Genomic DNA, 19,303 nt, shown 5'->3' on the forward strand with positions numbered 1-19,303 from the left:
TTTTAGAAAAAACGGGTAATACAGAGATTGGCCCGTAATTATTTAAGACGTTTTTTGCACCACCATTGAGTATAACGCAAACTCGCGCTACTTTCACTCGGCTTAGGAAACGACATGCTAATAATGAAATGTAGCATATATGTGCTAGCGGAGTGGATATTAGTTAAGAAATATGCTTATTTGGTTCTGATTTGACGCCGTCCTCCCCTGCAGCAGTACTGTTTTTAAGACCATTAGTCAGGTTAAGTATTTCTTCCTCATCAGTTGGACCTAAGAAAATTGAACTGATCACGTTATGACATATGTACGCAGTGGCACTCCCTTCATTGGTTGGGGGAGACGAGGGTGCACCTAATTTGAGAAAATGTTCATTAAACATCTCTGGGAACTGTTTTCCTTCATAGCTTGTGCCATTTATTTCATGTTCAGGCGGAGGCGGATTACCAGGTTTTAAATTTAAATGAAGCAAGAAACATACTGTGAACCTCAAATCTGGCACTTGTTTGGCAATTTGGGTCAAAAAGTAGGCTTATTAATTCCGAACAACCAGAAGTGAAGCCAACTTTGCAATTGATTGGCAATTTAGGCACAAAGATGCCAGATGACCACCAGACAACCAACAAGGGAGTTCAACAACTAGTCCTAAGGTACCCAGGCTTTGGCCAAAGATATTAAAATTTGGTTCTACATTGTCTTCTGGAACTTTGAGGCCATATATTCCCAGACAAATACAAAAAAATCATAAAAAGTTATGCTACCTGGGACAATGTTTTTCGAGGGTTTGTGTAATGTTTCTGCGATCAAGAAACCAGGAGAACATTGCTTTGTGAGTGATATAATTCAAAGCTGTTCGCAATGATCATACCTTAGGTGAAACGACTTGCAATGCAAAACTTACTATTAATAAGATATTCGTAATAAAGCCTAAACATCAAGCAAGTCATATGCTTCCGATAACTGAAAAAATATGTGTATCTTGCATCTCGTTTAGGTATGGCTTTTACAGCGGATGCATGCACTGTGCGTAAGGTAGCTGTTGTAGAAGATGCAGGTTTGACCCTTATGGGAGCAAGTACCCTTTCTCATGAAATCGCACACATGTAAGTTATCCTCTTGTATTTTATAATTTTACTCGATAAACCTGGCTTTTAAAACGTTCTGTAGATATCGATTGGTTACTATGTATCTGATTTAGTAATGTAAATCAGTTGAAGGCTCTCTGAGACGGAAATAAGAATTGTGGGGCACCATATTGGAGCAGCATATTTGCTCAAATGTCAGAACGTAGACCTTTCAGAATTGCACTTCGTATCACGGTTCTTCTGGCGCTCTTGGGGTTATTCCTGGTCGTGTTTTGGCTCTATGTTAAAAAAACAGCACCATCAAATCGCAATTGATTAATAATCAAAAAGTTAATTCCATACTACAGGGGTTAATTATTTTATGATTGAATTAACGACAATATTTGCCTGAGCTCAGGTGACATGCATTCAATCTGGGGGACATAGTGGGTTACGTCCCCTGCTTTCAAAACTGCCTAGTACTTTGAGCGTTAGTAAATCACTTATAAAATGTTTGATAAATTTCGAAATTAAAATAAAATATATAGAAAATATTAGAGTATACAAAATTGGCATATTTAATAGTGGACCCTCGGGGGCACTTAAATACTCTTTATAACTATTTTTATTATTCTTTTATTAAAAACGGTGGCCTATAATTTTTGTGTTATTTTGTTGTCTTCCAAACGTTTATCTGGTGTAACTAAAACTAAGAAAATGGTTTCATAAAATGCATTGGGATCCCTAGATACTTGCGTTTAAGCCATGATCTCTGACATAGATCATGTATCTCCTATAGCGGGGGTGGCCAGGCTGACCTGGCCTAAGAGTCGCGAACAAAACCACGTAACTTCCAAGAGCCGCGCGAGGGGGGGGGGGGGAGGGAAGGGTTGCAAACTTATGTCCAGGCCAATAAACGATACTCGAACTACTTGCCATCCATCTGAGTCAAGAGCAGTCCAACTGTACGTAGTAGCAGAAGGACAAGACTATTAATCCGCAACCTGCCATTCGATTTAGAACGCGTTCCATTTCTCTCTTTGGGGAAGTGCTCGTGTGACCGGGAGGGAGGATGGGGAGTGGAGGGGGGAGGGGGAGGTAGGGGGGGGGGATTGGAGACGCGAACCGCACTGTAATACGCGAAGAGTCGCATGCGGCTCGCGAGCCGCATCTTCGCCACCCCTGCCCTATAGGATCAGAGCCTACACGTTCGAAGACCGAACCGGCCGCCAAATCTGGAGAGACATCGCACAGAGCACGACATAAAGAAAATAAAAGGGATTGTGGCGCCCCTACAAATCCGCGGTGACTTTTGGAAACTCTTCTTTATTTCTTCTTTTATTTTTTTTTTCTTCCAAAAGAAACCGTGCATTTTTCTCTTTTTTTCTATCTGAACCAATGCCCATCTAGACGTACCTTCCTTTCCCCAGTTCCTCAGCGCATTTTCATAATTCCACTACGAAAGAAGGGGGGGGGGGGGGGGGGGAGGAAAAGCCGGTACTTTTTTGGTCCTTCGCAAAATAGAAAAATAAAGGAGGAGTAGTTAGCCCTACGACACCTGTATGGCGCTAACCACAAGATCCTTCCTTCTCGCCTGCCGCATTCCTCTTTGTTTTACCGTAACCTGGCTGTCTCTTATTTTGTTGCCGAAAGCGCAGACGCTCCCTACATATGTCCGTGTTTATGTCCGTGGTATATGTCCGTGTTTTAATTTTTTTTTTTTATATTTTTTGTCTGATTTCTGGTGATGTCAAATGAAGAATACGCACACGTAGATAGTTGATGCGAAGACGACTTGACTTAACTTACACGATGTCATATAAACTGTTCTGCATTATCACTGTACTCCATTCACCCCTTAGCCAACAGTGCGGTGGTAGCTACGTGCTCGCAGGAAAAGTCATACATCCATCTTTGGTCACTTGATCACAGTTCCGCCCACGGGCAGGCAGTGGGGTCAGGTGCAGAAACGAACGATGTTGGTTGGTGCGGTGAGCGCGTAGCCGCCACCGGACTGTCAGCTCTGGGCTGAACTGAGCACAGATGCCAGTATCTTTCTTTCATGACAATTGTGCAGATTCGAATTGGACACTTAAAGCAGTTTTTAAAGCGCAGGCTTGGTTGTCCGCACGATGGCGCCAGTGCGCCGCGCAAACTGGCAGGTTCACCTGGCTCAACCGCATGTTCATTCGACGATGGATATCTAATGGGCAACATAAACTCCAACATCGATGACAAGCGAAAATATACATTATCCTCCTGCTGCGTATCTATGATCCGATTTGCTCTTGGGTATGTAAAATGCACCGCAAGGCAATATATAAGCGTAGTAGTTATTCGCTAGAGAGCATAACAATCGAATATGCATCTCATTCCCAGTAACAAGGAGTCATAATCTTCTTTCTGATGGGGGACAGATTACACTTGTCGTATAATAACTAATTCACGGGACTAATGGTGTTGTATTTCTCTGTCACGGTATTGACAACTAAAATTTCTATTTCATGTTCAAAAAACTTGCATACCAGAACTCAGCGTCTGGCATGTTTGCTGACGGTCACGAACACCGAGTTCATATCAACAGATAAATTGCCAGGTAATGTTGTTTCTAAAAACGAAACATGCAAAAATTTTTTCAAAGGGCTTCAAAATAACAATGGATTTCATGAAGATATGGTAAGTTTGTTTTTTTAATAATCTTTCTCTTTGATTTTAAGAGTGGTCCTTTTTAAGGTTTGATTGAGAGCGCTGATGTATTCAGCGCAATAATGTCTTTACCGAGAGCGGCACTTCGTCAAACAGATGTTCATATGATGCTTCTAGCATGCATTTTTTATTCGAACTCAATAGGCATGCGGTAAACCCGTAATGATAGATTATAGCATTTACCTTTAAGTTTAAGTTATAGACATTATGTACATATATCGATTCTTTTTTTTTAGCGAAATAAGACAATAATTGGACCGGAATTGTGACTGTTTGATCAACAATATAACGAATTACAAGTACAAGAAACTCAGACTAAATATACATAATTCTATCAATGACTATCGTGAAATGCAACAGATTAGTTACTTGTTCGTTTGAAATATGACTTTTACTTTGCTTGTCTTGATCAATCTTAATATAGAAGCACTAAATTGATATCTTCGAAAATTATAAATATTATACTTGCAATTTTTCTAATTTATATATTATTGTAGTTCTTGTAAAAATAAATATAAACTGTGCTTCATTTGATCTCATTGGATGCATGTAGTATTGAAAACCTCATCGGCGTTTGACCTTGAAGCTTCGTGTAGCTCATCATGCGCTCGTTTCCATGCCTTTCCTCGAATCACGCTAACCTTGTTTGACAATTTAGGGAGTTTTCATAGACCCTTTTCCCACCTACGCCACGCTCTCCGTAACGAAGACACCACTAGTGCCCGTGCTCGGCGCTAGGCTTTCCCTGCAGAGCCCCGGATCTCGTCGTGGGTCGCGGAGGACGTTGCGGGACAGCGGAAAAGACCTACGAAAACTCCCTAGTATCGGCAAACATCCGCCCACATACACAAAAATGCTTGGGCGGGAAGCTATAAACAGGATATTTACAGGTGTGTAATGTAACATAGATAAAGTATTAGGTATCAAACTTTCCTCCCGCAGACATCTTTTCTAAGGTGGCGGAAGTTCGATGGACACAAATAGATCATATATATTTCTGTCCTCTTTTTCTATTCAAGTGTCATGGTTGCTAACCACGAATGAGACACAGGTTGATAGACTCTCACCGAAATTAAAATCGATCCAACTAGCTCAAATAATTATATATGAAAATCCTATGAACGGGCTACTCTTGGTTTTTTTTTCTATATAGAGTGGCAAAAGTAACACCTTGCTATACAAACTTTTCTTGAACACAATCGCTGCTCTATTTCACCCGAATATTTTATTTATAATCCAAATATAATTTGTATTGCTGAGTTATTTTTATGCCACCACACACCTGTACATATTTTGGTGAAATCTTCCCGTGCAAGCATTTTTGTGCGTGTGGACGGATGTTTGTCGATATTAGAGAGTTTTCGTACATCGTTTTTGCTGCCCCACAAGGTCCTACGCGACCCGCTACGATATCTGAACTCGCCCTGCTAACCCAGAAAGAAATAATCTTGGAATCATTTAAAGAAAAGTTTGACACTTTTAGCATATTCGTGCACTTTTCTAAGGCGTTTGAGCGCATTAACCATAGTACTCTAGTTAAAAAGCTTGAAAAGGCTTTCGTGGGGTAACTCTCGACGTTTTCGCTTCATATTTAGAATTTCGTCAAGAGTGTGTTGTCATCGACAATCAGCGTCCAGGTTTACAATCATTAACTGCCGGTGCTCCTCAGGGAGGTATACTGGGGCCCCTACTTTTTAATATATATATATATATGATATTGTCAAAATTAGTACGGAGGCAACGTTTGTTATATATGCCGATGGCACGAGTTTATTTTTTTCTGCGCAAGATAAAAAAAACTTGCGCCAGTCGCAAATCATACTCTTGATTCGCTTCACAGATCGAGTTCTGTGAATTCACTCCCTGTTAATACATCCAAAACTAAGGCAGTGCTCTTTAAACCGGAGAATAATCTATGGTTTTCGACTATGACCTCGTTCTTGGGCCCTCCATGATTTAGATACTACTTGTTGGATATGTAGCCCAGCAGGGTGCTTCAGCTGGCCGGATGTAGAATGACACCACTGTGCATTGTGTATATAAAGGCCAACCCCAACCGGGGGGGGGGGGGGGGGGGGGTTGTTCTCTACTTCATGTCAGCAGCTGAGCTGCAGTTGTCAAAATAAACTGGACCCAGACCCAAGCATGGTCTTGTGCTCTCAATAATGGCGACGAGGCGGCGACGAACTTGCCGGGAATAAAAAAAGCAGCGCACCAGGCGGACCAAGTCTAATGGACGGCAGTCAGGCAGCTGCGAGTGGCGTCATCCATCCAATCATCGGGCGCTTGTCCGAATTCCACCTCGCTACAGGCACTCTCGAAGTCTACATCAAGTGGTTCGAGGCATTTGCTCGAATAGAAAACTTTGATGAACAGCGGAACAAGGATGTCTTCATCACGGTGCTCGGTGACAAAGCGTACATGACCTTGCGGAACTTGGTGTTTCCAGAAACGCCGGAAAAAATAACGTATCAACAGATAAGAGAGGTCCTGCTCAAGCACGACAAGCCCAAACGCTACATCGTTACAGAGGACCACGATTTCCACAAGCGCACTCAGGGGAGACAAGAACCATTCGACGACTTCGTGGTAGAACTGAAGTGTTTGGCTACGAACTGTGCGTTTGGTGCTTTCTTGAGCGATGCGCTGAGGGACCAACTCGTCGTGGGGGTGCGCAGCGAAGGAACACGTTACAAGCTGCTCGCCGTAGAGGACGGAAACGACCTGACGTGGAAAAGGCGTGCGTCACTGCCACATCAATGGAAGCTGTGAACGGACACTCCAAGGAAACGGTTGCGACACCGTCCAATTCACGGGAGCCCGAGATGGACGCCAACTGGCAACGCAGGGACAAGTTTCAACGGGAAGCCGCCGGACCACGGAAGACAACCACAACTAAACAGGACAGCCACCGTGCACCAGGTGTGGTCTACGGCATCAACCACAGGACTGCCGGCACGTTAAGGCAAGGTGTTTCAATTGTTCTGAAATAGCTCACTTAGCTGCGATCTGTAAAACTAAACGAAGCAATTTTACAGAGGAGCAAGAGGTGATCCAGTGTTGAAGTGTGTTCCTTTGATAAAAGTGGTTGTCAACCGTACAACGTGCAGATTTGGGTGAACGGAAGGTTGATTCCGACGGAAATAGATACGGGTTCGGCTGCGTCTATTATCCCGGAAAACGTTCTGTTAAGTCAATTTATGAAAATTAAGTATGAACCCGTGCAATTCCGGTTGCGAACGTACACTGGTACCAACGTCCCAGTAAAGGGACGTATCATGATAATAGTATAACATGAAGGCGCTTATTTTATGTTGCCTTTAGTGGTAGCTAAAGCGGATGAACAGCGCCCGGTGCCAACCTTGCTTGGGCAGAACTGGCTCGAACACACTCGCCTAAACTGGGCGCAAGTGTTGAGAATAGATTCTATAGCGTCGAGGCAAGAGTCACTGTTACACGAGTTTGAGGACGTGTTTCAAGGGCCATTTGGCAAGATTACGGGCTTCCGGGGGTCCATTGCGCTGAAAGCGGACGTGCGACCACTGTTCTGTAAAGATAGAGTGGTGCCGTACGCACTCAAATAGAAGGTAGAAGAGGAGTTACGTGATCTCGAAGCCAAAGGGATAACTCACCCCGTGCAAGAAAGCGAATGGGCAACTCCTCTTGTAGTAGTACCAAAGGAGGACGGTACTACAGTTAGACTGTGTGGGGATTATCATGTAACCCTTAATCCCTGCATTAGTTGCGCACTATCTGTTGCCGTTGCCTGAAGATGTGTTCGCGTCATTAGCAGGGGGCAAGATGTTCACAGTGCTTGATTTGTCAAAAGCGTACTTGCAACTCCAGATGGATGAGCAGTCGCAAGAACTATAGACCTATTGCTATATTATCCTAGCATCAAGGAGAATGCAGGGATTGGTGTTCCACGCGCCGCACGTGCTGGCGTCAGCAGTAGGAACATTTCTAAACCAAAAGAATAAAACAAATGAAATCTTGCACGCGCGTTCGTGAACGCTTTATTTTGGTTATTTACTTCGAATCTTTTATACGGGGAAGGCGTGCGCGTGTGGACCGTAGAACACCAATCCCTGCATTCTCCCTGATGCTTGGGCAATATTGCAAATGGTCTATTGACCACCAACACATATCTAATTTAGTCTGTTCTGTACAAAACGGTTGCCGTTTGGGATAGCTAGTACGTCAGCCATATTCCAGTCTGTAACGGATCGGTTGTTGAAAGACACGGAAGGTGCAGTGTGCTATCTTGACGACATACTTATTGTAAGAAGAGCAGACCGTGAGTGTTTGGAACGTACGAAGCAGGTGTTACAAACACTGTCACCATGGTACCCAAGTAAGTGCGGATAACTGCCAGTTCCTTCAAATCAGGGATCGCTATCTGGGGCATGAGATTGATGAAGTTGGCATTCATCCGACTACAGAAAAAGTTGAAGCTATCTCGAAAGCTCCGGCACCCACCTCGGTGACAGGGCTAAAAGCTTCTTTGGGGTTAGGTTCTGTGGCGTAAATCTCACGATTATCTTGGAAACAACCATCACACCGGCTGTCTAAAGGTCTTCGCTGCCGACGGACATCGTTTTTTGGAAGATTGGATCACCGCCTGGCTTCTACCAGCCGGTTACTCCATCCGGGGCGTGGCCGCCCGCTAACCCAAACCCAAACTTCGGTGCACCGCGGCGGGGCGGCGGAGGCGGGCCCAGCCGCCTTCTCCCCCGCTCGGCACACCTCTCGCCATCTGGCACCTCCATCCCCGAGACCCGGAGCGACGCAATGGTAAGCATCGAAGTATACGGCGAGTCCATCTCGCCTGAAGAAATCACCAAGGAGGCCGGGTGGCTAACAAGCCATCGTCGACGTGGCGCCCGAGCCCTCGCACAGCTAGGTCTAACCCCGGGACAATCCCATGATCAGGAAGGCGCTGGCTCCCGGCCTACTAACCGGCAGCCGCGTGCCGAGAAGCAAACAATTCGGAAACCGCGCCTGCCGCGTCAGCGGCCTTTGCCCAAGGAAGACATAAAGATCGTGCTGCGCCCGCGAGAGCGGCTCGACATCACAAAGATCAGCCACGCCGAGTTGCGCGACGGAGTGCTCCGTGCTACCGGTCTCGGCTACGACGAAGTGGCGGAAGATCTCCTGAGAATCAACATCGCAAAAAACATCATCGTGGCCAGCACCCCCAGCATGGAGCATGCGAGCAAATACACCACTGTCAAGGAGCTCCGCTACGGAGAAAAATCCTACAACGTCACCACTTATGCGGCGCCTCCCGAGGACACCGTCAAGGGGATTATACACGACATCCCCGAATACGACAGTGCTGAGGATATCACAAGAAGCCTTTCTATAAGAATAAAACCACGATTCTGCAAGCACGAAGAATGGGCCGGACGAATTCGGCAATTATCGTCTTTGAAGGCACCAAGGTACCGTACTATGTTTACTACCGCGGCGCCGAATACCGCTGCTTCATTCACAAGAAGCGGCACGAAGTGTGCGACGGGTGCGGCAGGCTCGGCCATCGCACGGACGTCTGCCCAGCACCCGACAAAAAGATCTGCAAGATCTGCGGCACCGAAGTCCCGTCCGAAAACCATCAATGTGAACCCAAGTGCGCACTTTGTGGCCGAGATCATCCGACCGGCGGCCAAAAGTGCCGACTCCGTTTCCAGACTCCCTATCTTCTTAAGAAGCGGAAGTGGGAAAAGCAACAGATACAGAACAACCGTCGACGGCCACAAAATGTAAACGGGTTGATAACTGGGCTAGTTGGTAGTTAGACATAACTCACAACTGTATTTACAAAGATGCCTTTTGCCTGAGCCACAATATGGCTCAGGCAACCCAGCCTAGACGCCGTCCATACTCAAGAAAGACGAACCCAGCGGAGACACGCCCGGTCAGCGCGGTAGATCGGGCTCCTTCCCACGCCTCCCGCAGTATGAGCGGCAAAGCAGACGGGACGTGAGTCGCGGACCAGGGACAGCTCCGCCAGCAGTCAACATCGCTCGCGCTCGTCGTCGCGGCGCCGGAACCCCAGCATCCAAGGCCGCCAGAACCAGAGACGCAAGTCGAGATCCCCGTCTCGAAACGGAAGGCAGCTAACCGGGGGCAATCAAACAAACAAGGTGAGGTGGGCAAACAAGGTCTCCCACGGCAAAACCTCCCATAAGCGCAGTGCCCCTCAGAAGGGCGGGTCTAGCTCAGAACAATCAGATCAACAGTCCGAGATTACCAAAATTAGGCAGATGCTAGAGCTCGTCATCTCGGAAAATAAAAAAAACTTAAAGCCGAACTAGCACAACTAAAGGGAACCAGTGCCGACTCAACGCCACCCCCTTCTCCCTTCTCCCTGCAACCTAGGCCAGGCCGCTAAGAAATCAGGCCAACCTAACCAGCAAGCCATGCCACCTAAGCAGTCGCCTCAAACCCCATCCGAAAACGGCTCTGCCGACGCAATGGATGACTCAGCACTTGACTCTCCACCGTCTAAACGCAGGGCCAAAGAAGTAAGCCCCAGTACTCCTAGCCAGCCCGCACTCTCGGGCTCCAAAAAAACGCCGATAACGACATGCTCCGAGAATTTGGAGAAAACCTTAGTAAGACCTTAAACGAAACGCTCAGCGCGAAATTCGAAGCTATGCTGGCCCAATTCGCCGAAAGTATGGGCACACAAATCGCCAGCCTCAACGTTAGGGTTACAGCCTCTGAAAACGCCACCCTACGGGCGGGCAGGGATGGGGGAACAGGCCCTATAAAATCAACTAAGCCCTATTTTCGCCCACCCGCGGCGGAAAGCCCTCAAAATCCTCACGATAATGTCTAATTCCCAACACAGTAGAACCCGAAAGTCCTGCACGCTCGTCGTCTGGCAATGGAACTGTCGAGGATTTCAAAGGAAACGCGCTCATCTCGAACAATTTATTAAAACCAAGAATTCGGACGAACTGCCTGACGTCGTTTGTCTCCAAGAAACCGGCGCCTTTGCAAAACTCTCCAATTACAAATCTTTCTCAGACTTAGAAGAAGACGCCTCTGGTGTAAACTCCAAGCAAAAACCCCCGGTAGCCACCCTCGTCAGACGCAACCTCCCGGCCATTCGTCGCGATACCGGGGTAAGCGAGCCGTACGCGGCTCACGTCCTCGTTGAATTAATCCCGGACCGGAAACACAGGACACACAGCACATTCATTCTAAACGTATACAGCTCTCCCCGAAACACCCACAAATTCGGCAAACTTTTACGTAAAACCCTTGAACTAGCCCGGGGAAATACCTTGGTCATCGTCGGAGACTTTAATGCACATCACCCCGAGTAGGGATATAAACGGGACACGATCAAGGGGCGCAATTTCTGGCTTGATGCGCAGAGGGAGGGCCTCACATTGATCACTGACCCAACACACCCCACCCGCATTGGAAACAGCGTCAGCGGCGACACCACTCAAGACCTAACCTTCACGAAAAACACGCACAAAGGAGCCAGTTGGCTCAACACTCAAGAAAACCTAGGCAGCGACCACTATCTCGTCGCTATCGGGGTCGAAACTGGAATCGCTAAACGCACATCCGGTAAACGACTCCACCTTATCGATTGGGACACCTTCCGCGAAATCCAAGCCGCTGAACGTGCCTCCTCTAACATAGCGAGCAATCCCTCCATCGAGGAGATAGCTGACATTCAGGAATGGGCGGAACAACTCCGCAGGGATTCCAAGCAGGCTACTAAAGAAATCCCTGAAGACGCAGAGCTCTCTCAGGCCGATGCTAAGCTCCTCCACATGTGGGAAGCCAAGCACAGTCTGCATCAGAGACTTCAGACACAAAAGCTAAATCGCAACCTCAGGCGGCGTCTCGCTATCCTCAATCGTGACATCGAAGACTACGCACTACAACTAACGCGTCAAAATTGGCACAGCATGTGCGATCGCATGGAACACGAAATAGGGCTCGCAAAAACCTGGAATATTCTCCGCTGTCTCATCGACCCCGACAACAGTAAAACCACACAAAGACACAACCTCAATATACTTTTACACAAATTTAATGGCTCCGACACAGAGCTAATCAAGACCATTAAAGATAGATACATCGGGGACTCCCCGCGTCAGATCTTCCCTCCCTACACGGGACAGGACAACGACCTACTTGACCGACCCATCACGGTAAGCGAAGTTCGAGGGGCCATCTTGGCCCTACGAGCCCGCTCCGCCCCAGGCCCAGACGGCATCACTAACAAAATGCTCAGAAATCTGGACAACGACTCAGTCAGAGCCCTCACCCGGTACATGAACGTCTGCTGGGAACGGGGACAAATACTTGACCAGTGGAAAACGGCAAAGGTAGTTATGATTCCGAAACTAGGCAGGAAACTCCAGCTCGAAAATCTTAGACCCATTTCCCTCACGTCTTGTGTGGGTAAGCTAATGGAACACGTCATACTCAACAGGATCAACAGCTACATGGAAGACAACGGTCTCTTTCCGCACACCATGATTGGCTTTCGACCAAAACTTTCTACGCAAGACGTTACGCTTCAGCTCAGATACGACGTCATAGACGGGGCGCACTGCTCCCCACTGGATACTAGAGCCATCTTGGGGCTCGACCTCACGAAGGCCTTTGGCAACGTCAAACACTCGGCTATCCTCGCGAACCTGGGCAAACTTGGTCTTGGAAGACGGGTGTACGACTACATCAGCAATTTTCTCGCAGACCGCACAGCTACCCTCTCAATAGGGGGACTCCAGTCGGACGCGATGGAGCTGGGGAGCAGGGGGACGCCGCAAGGCTCGGTCCTCTCCCCTTTTCTCTTCAACGTGGCCATGATTGGTCTTCCCAAAATTTTAAATCAAATTGAAGGCCTTCAGCATACCCTTTACGCAGACGACGTCACGCTCTCGGTCCCCGGAGGCAGTGAAGGTCATATTCAGGACACACTACAACAGGCCATCGAAGCAGTCGAACAGTACATAGGCCCTCGCGGTCTCAGCTGCGCTCCGCAAAAATCGGAGCCTCTCCTCTACCGGCCGACCAGCCGGGGGCGGCGCACAGATCCGACCCCTCCGAACGTCACACTCTTCGCGGGTGGGACACAACGCATCCCCATAGTAAGAAGCATCTGGGTTCTTGGCCTCCGCATACAGGCAAACGGACACAACACCGAAACCGTCCTCGCTCTTGAAAAGAGCGTACATCAAACCACCCGACTCATCTCGCGCATTGCCAACCGCCATCACGGCATGAAGGAACACAATCTAGTAAGAGCTTTCTTCCTATCCAGGGTAACATACGTCACTCCGTTCTCACACCGTAAAGAAGACGAAGAACAGAAAATCGACGCCCTCATTTGGCGAGCTTACAAACAAGCCCTCGGGATCCCACTCACCGCCTCGACCGAACGCTTCGAGGCACTCGGGCTCCACAACACCCTCAGCGAACTCATCGAAGCCCAACGCTTAGCACAACGGGAACGACTAACCTACAGCCCGACTGGCAGGTACATCCTCGACTCGCTCGGCATCGCCCAACCGGGGACTGCCCCAACCAAAGTCGCATTACCTCCAGCAATAAGGGAGAGCATACACATTCCACCTATACCGAAAAACATGCACCCCGTACACAACCTAGGGCGAAGACAGGCCAGGGCGAAAGCCCTTCACAAGCAATACGAAAAGTCCGAGGACGTGGTGTACGTAAACGTGGCCGATTACGCGAGTCGCGACGCCATGGCCTTCGTGGTAGTCAATCGACAGGGAAATTCCATCGCTACCGGCTCGCTTCGCACGAGCGAAACGAAGGTGGGCGAAGAGGCGGCCATTGCCCTGGCAGTGACGGCCTCCACAAAAATCAAATACGTAGTGAGCGACTTCAAGTCTGCCATTCTAAATTACGCGAGAGGACGAATCTCACCAGAGGCGTCTGCAATCCTTAAATCTGGGTTCCGCAACGACGCGCGGACCGGCGAGATCTACCCACTCTGGCCTGGCCGGGGACGAATGCGCGCACGATGCCGCTCGCGGCTTCACCGACCGAGCAGACATCGACCCTAACACCACATTTGCGCATTCGCTCCAATGGTCGGGCAGGGATCGGCTCGTGTCCTACAGGGACATTACAAATCATTACCGAATGGGGCGGGCCCGCTTTCCCCCCGCTCACCCATCACTCAATAAGAGGCAATCCGTAGTATGGCGACTTCTCCAAACGAATGCGTACCCAAACCCGGTTACGTATAGCTGCTGCTACCCAGGGCAATATTCGGACAAATGCCACAGATGTAAAGGTAGAGCAGACCTAGCACATATGCTATGGGCTTGTCTACAGGCGGCGGCACCAGGTCGCAGAATCACTCAGGCAGAGCAATGGGAGACCGTGTTGCTCAGCTCCGACCCAGCTGATCAAAACTGGGTCATCCAGCTGGCCGAAGACGCTGCTAGAGCCCAAGGGCTCTTGGCCGACGCCTAGGATCACCAGCTTCTCAATAAAGTTATTTCTCTCTCTCTCTCCTCTTATACAACTCTCCATTTTCTTCACATCGATATTATTTTCCTCTGGTTTAGGGAACCTCAAATTTAACAAACATAAACATTCTTCATGTTTCTCAGAGAAAGGCCATTGCCATACGGGGTATCGTCAATGCCCCATATGATTCTCATGCATAGCACCTTTTTTAATACTCTGCATATCATTCCAGTTACCAACCTGTATGACTACACAGTAATTTTAAGATACACAGCGAGCAATAAACTGAACAATCCTTTATTTCACGAAATCGCTGGTCTAGCACGAAGTATAAATGTTTATCCTACTCGTAATGAGGATGTCTGGAAGGTACCATACAGCAGAGCAAACTATGGAACGCCGATGTTGAGACACCACCTCCAATCATCATTAAGCAACTTAAGGAGCAACAACCTCACCATAGAAACACTAACACCTCGTGCCATCAAAAATACGTTTCTGTAGCTCGCTTATTTTTGTCTAGTGCCTCATGATATGAGTGTTCTATTTCCCGGTTACGAGTGTCTACATGCTTTTTTCACTCGTCTTCGAGCTGCATGATTATTTCTAGAATTTACATTTTCTTACAATTTGCTTATCTACCTCTGCCAAGAAAACGGGGGTGGGGTTCAGTCAAGCCAACATGTTTTGGCTTTTTGCCCATGCCCCTGTCGTCTTTACATATAGACGAAATAAACTGATTCTGATATCCATGGCTCTGTAGACAAGGCTAGCGCATAGCATGCCCAGTAGAGGCGCCTTCATTCTGGAGAGCGTAGCGGAGGGGGGAATTCTGTTCACAAAAACTGTCAAATGTGTCGAGGGAGAGCATCAAACTTGTCCTATTAACTTCAAAAACTGTAGGTGTAGAATTTGTTAAAATTTGTGTTTAAATAGTTCGCATCTAACCATAGGGCGTCATATATTTTCCTAATTTATATTTGTGTTAGCTTTAGTTTTGCAAACTAGTGCACAGTTGTCCTAACATACTCAATTTAAATGAAGTCGGCAGTAAATCGGCTGTTCCTTTTACTCGAGATTTAAATTAGTATTAAAAATGCCATGAATTTTACCAATCTCGTCCTTAGTCAATTCCAGAACTTTAAACGTTATTGCAACGTCATTTACTTTTGCTAACAGATCTTCGTTGTCAGATTTCAAACCCCCATATATTTCTAGACTTTGTTTTTGGCTTATTTATTTGTAGTCGTTCACTCCCTGCCTTAAGGCCCGTTCACACAATAGTGACACCTTAGGACTGAATGCATCGAAACCTTTTAAAATCGCTTACGACGAGAGAGCATACTTGCACGCTGGCGCCATCTATGGTGTTACCCTACAACTGCATTTTTCTAAAACGAAGGTTTTCCGGTATTTTCAGTCAAACATACGTGCTCCTTATACGGAATAGTTGTTTATAACATTGACAAACGTGTTTCCAACAAAAAAAAAATCATGATGCGCAAAAAAAAATTATACGGGACCGTCAATTCACCCGAATGGCTTCCCTACAGTGGCGCTAGTGTGTTCTTTCGTTCAGAACCATATATTGGGTAAGTTTTGCCAGCCTTTGATCTCTCCGCCGTATGCCCCCCTTCCGAGTGAGCCTATCAGCCCGCGGCGCAGAGTGAGAGGCGTGAGGGCATGCGCGTGAGCTCCCGGCTGCTGTCAGCTGAGCAGGGCGAACCCCCCTTCTCATTTATTCTCCCGGTAGAATGCATGGGATCGGCATCTAAATTTCGATGATTTCCTTTTATATCGCTGGCTGTGGCAAGATTATAGACTGTTATTATTCGGTGGGTTACAAAGCTATCAAATTAAGTTTTCTTGATGTCCGACCACAAACTTTTATTCGGGCGAAATAGAAATCGGCCCGCAGCAGACGACGCGTAGCTTTAATAGTGCTTTGTACGGAAAGCGTGTTGCGTCAAAATGGCGGCCGTCTCCTCTTTGCCCCCTTCTTCCTCTCTCGCTCCTTCGGCGCCCTCCTCCCTCCCCTCCACTTTTCTCCTCTCCAGCGCGTTCCTCGCCCCACCCACTGGCCAGACTCTAATTATATACGGCTTTGTACTCTTCGTAAGAGAAGTTAAGAGGTTTCATGGCAAACGGTCCTAAGAGGTCACAAATGTGTCAACGGGGCTTTAAACTTTTATATCCACGTCAGCGTCAGTTTTCCTTGGATTCGTTATTGCCTTTTTTAGTTGTTTCACCTTCTTTTTAATTCCCAATTTGTTTCAGTAGCGCGACATATTTGTCGGGCCTATCTGAAAGATGGAGGAGGGGGAGGAGGATGGGCATACCTTCCCTCTCCGTACCCATCCCTCCTCCTCCTGAAGATCTGCGCTCTAATTCGGCATTACAGGGAATTGTGTCGTCCGGCTTTCGTCCTCTATGTTATTCTCCACAAACACCGTAACTTAACCAGCACGCTCCATTTCCACGATTGTAAACGTCTTTTAGTTGTTTTGTTCAGCAAAGGAGGACGTTTTCAAGTGAATATCAGTTGCACATCTACTTCGCGGAGGATGTCCCGGTTTTTTCTATAAAGGCCTGCTCACACAGTTTCGGCCTGTTAGAACGGGGTGCCTTGGAACCTCTTAATATCTCTTAAGGCAAGAAGACACACTGGCGCCATCTATTGGGTAGCAGTGTAAACTTCGCGATCCGGCTTATTTTCTACATCTCTCGCGCATTATCTTTTCTTTCTTGGCTCGAAAACCTTTTGTCGACGTTATAAACGTGCCTTTCTCATAGGTATTACGCACATTTAAAGTTGGAAATCCCGCAAAACCTTCGCTTTTGCAAAATGCAGTACCAGGGTTGCCGCATATATGGCGCCAGCGTGCCAGTTTGCGTTCCAGACTTGCACGTAACGCGTTGCAAGTGATGGATTACATGTAATCGATTACATTTTACGTTAATTTTGTAACGCTTCAATTACTTTCTTTAAAGAGTAACGAGCATTGTAACTGAATTACGCTTTGCTGTAATCGATTACGAAATTGCCCATTACAATTTTTCTCATTTTTCGTCTTTCTTTTTCTTTTTTTTTTGGGGGGGGGGGGGGGAGTGGGGGTTGGGGGGTGGTGGGGGGAGAGGGGTTAGATGTGCTGGAGACACTCATGTTTGGAAAACATTAAATTGTTTTTTCTTTTTCGAAACCACTAAGCGCGGGACCTCGAGGATTACTAGGCCACTTCACTATGCATCGTTTCCTCTGTACATTTTTTTTTGTACACCGAAGATTACGTTCGGGTATGAAAAATGACCATATCTGGCCTCTTTTGAGTAATGTATTTAAACAGCGCTCTTGTTATTTTTTTTATTCTCTTCACGAGGGAGATTGAGTGTGTTAGCGTCACTCAATCCCTCTCGTGAAGCGTTCTGGAAGCGTTATGGGTGTACAGCAGGGATTGAGTTTGAGCTGAGTAAACGAATTGACCTTTTATGTGCATGAGGGTAGGATGTTCTTATTTTTATTCTTACACATTTGTTTAAAAAAAAAAACGTGAAAGCGATACTAATGCGGCTTGTGCAGGTGGGTTATACGGCCAGGCGGCCATTATGTGGGTGGCTAGTCTTCGCTATAAGTCGGCTAATTAATTAAAATTCGTTAAATAAATTTTTAATTACTGAAAATAAACATATGGTTTCAATTAGAAACTTGTATAGCATCATTGAAAACCACTAAATCAACTAATTTTGGAAGGATATAACGCTGGGGAAGCAGTTTACGGCGTTCTGTAAAATCGTTCTATTTGGACGCGCCTCTAGATTACGGTTTCTTATCGGAGCGCATCACCGCGCCCACGGTCCTGCTCCCCAGTGGCTGAGACGCGCAACACACGTGCGCCCTACTTCCCTCCATTCTACAAAAGAGGCGAGGGGGTGGCTTCGCGCCGCAATCACCGGGGAGCAGGACCGCGGGTGCAAAGATGCGCTCCGATAAGAAACCGAAATCTAGAAACGCTTTCAAATGAAGCGTTTTTACAGAATGCCGTAAAATGCTGCCCCGGCATTATATCCTGCTAAAAATAGTTGATTTAGGGGTTTCCGATGGCGCTCAGCAAGTTTCTAATTAGAACGATGTGTCTATTTTCCCTAATTAAAAAGTAAATTAACGTATTTTAATTAATTAGCCGATTTATCGCAAAGATAAGCCACCCCCATAATGTCCGCCTGGCCGTATAACCCAACTGCACAAACCGCATTAGTGTAGCTTTCACGGTTTTTTTAAACAAATGTGTAAAAATAAAAAAAACAAAACAAAAACACTGTGAATATAAAAGATGTGCAGTGAATAAACTTTTAGCTGGGTTTCAGACTTTGTCCTTCTGTTACTTGTTTACTCTTTTAAGAACGATGTTTTCTAGTTCTCTCGCTCCAGTCTCGGGTAATTAATCAAAACATTAGATATTTGCAAGCCCACTGCCTTGAGTGCTGCCGCTACTGTACTATATGCCTCCGCATGAGAAGAGACTTCACTATTGAGCTGATATGTTTCTTTCGGGGAAATCATTCAGGGACTCAAAATGGGTGGTGCACAAAAAAAAACAATTTCGAATGTCCGGTCTCAAAACGCGCGTTGCACATCATTCGCGTTATTTACCCCATCTCCAAAATCCCCAGCTTGCAAAAACCACTCACACTCCCCCGTAGTGGATTACCCCTCTTTCCTTGTCCGGCCATGTCCACACGAAAGCAGATTTGTGCATTCATCAGATATTGAAGTCGAAAGGTACGACACCTGACTTCAATTTCTACAAGGACTAGAATTAAGCTAGTTAATTTAACATAGTTTATGAAAAAGCGCGAAAAAAAGGAGAGCTGAAAGAAGGAGCACACAATCACCCAAGTTGATTGGCAACTGAAATTTGAGCACGAAACAGAAAATAAATACAAGACGGGAAATATAAAAACAAAACAATCAACCCCATAAAAAACTCCTCGCGCGCATGGACACGTGCCTAAACAAACTTGTCGCACCTCCCGAAAACATCTAGAAAAAATCCACC

At 46.7% G+C, this 19,303-nt stretch overlaps 1 protein-coding gene across 1 annotated transcript in view; it reads left to right on the top strand.

Annotated features, from left to right (window-relative positions):
- LOC120846730 overlaps positions 1 to 6,539 on the top strand; it is a 41,990-nt gene extending 35,451 nt beyond the window's left edge. Inside the window, exon 7 of the mRNA XM_040218593.1 lies at positions 6,144 to 6,539. Coding sequence (XP_040074527.1) covers positions 6,144 to 6,539 — 396 coding nt within the window. The remainder of the gene's footprint in view (positions 1 to 6,143) is intronic.
- The last annotated feature ends 12,764 nt before the right edge of the window (positions 6,540 to 19,303 follow it).

Source organism: Ixodes scapularis, unplaced genomic scaffold (assembly GCF_016920785.2).
Source record: "Ixodes scapularis isolate PalLabHiFi unplaced genomic scaffold, ASM1692078v2 PGA_scaffold4__175_contigs__length_147842914, whole genome shotgun sequence".
Taxonomy (NCBI): domain Eukaryota; kingdom Metazoa; phylum Arthropoda; class Arachnida; order Ixodida; family Ixodidae; genus Ixodes; species Ixodes scapularis.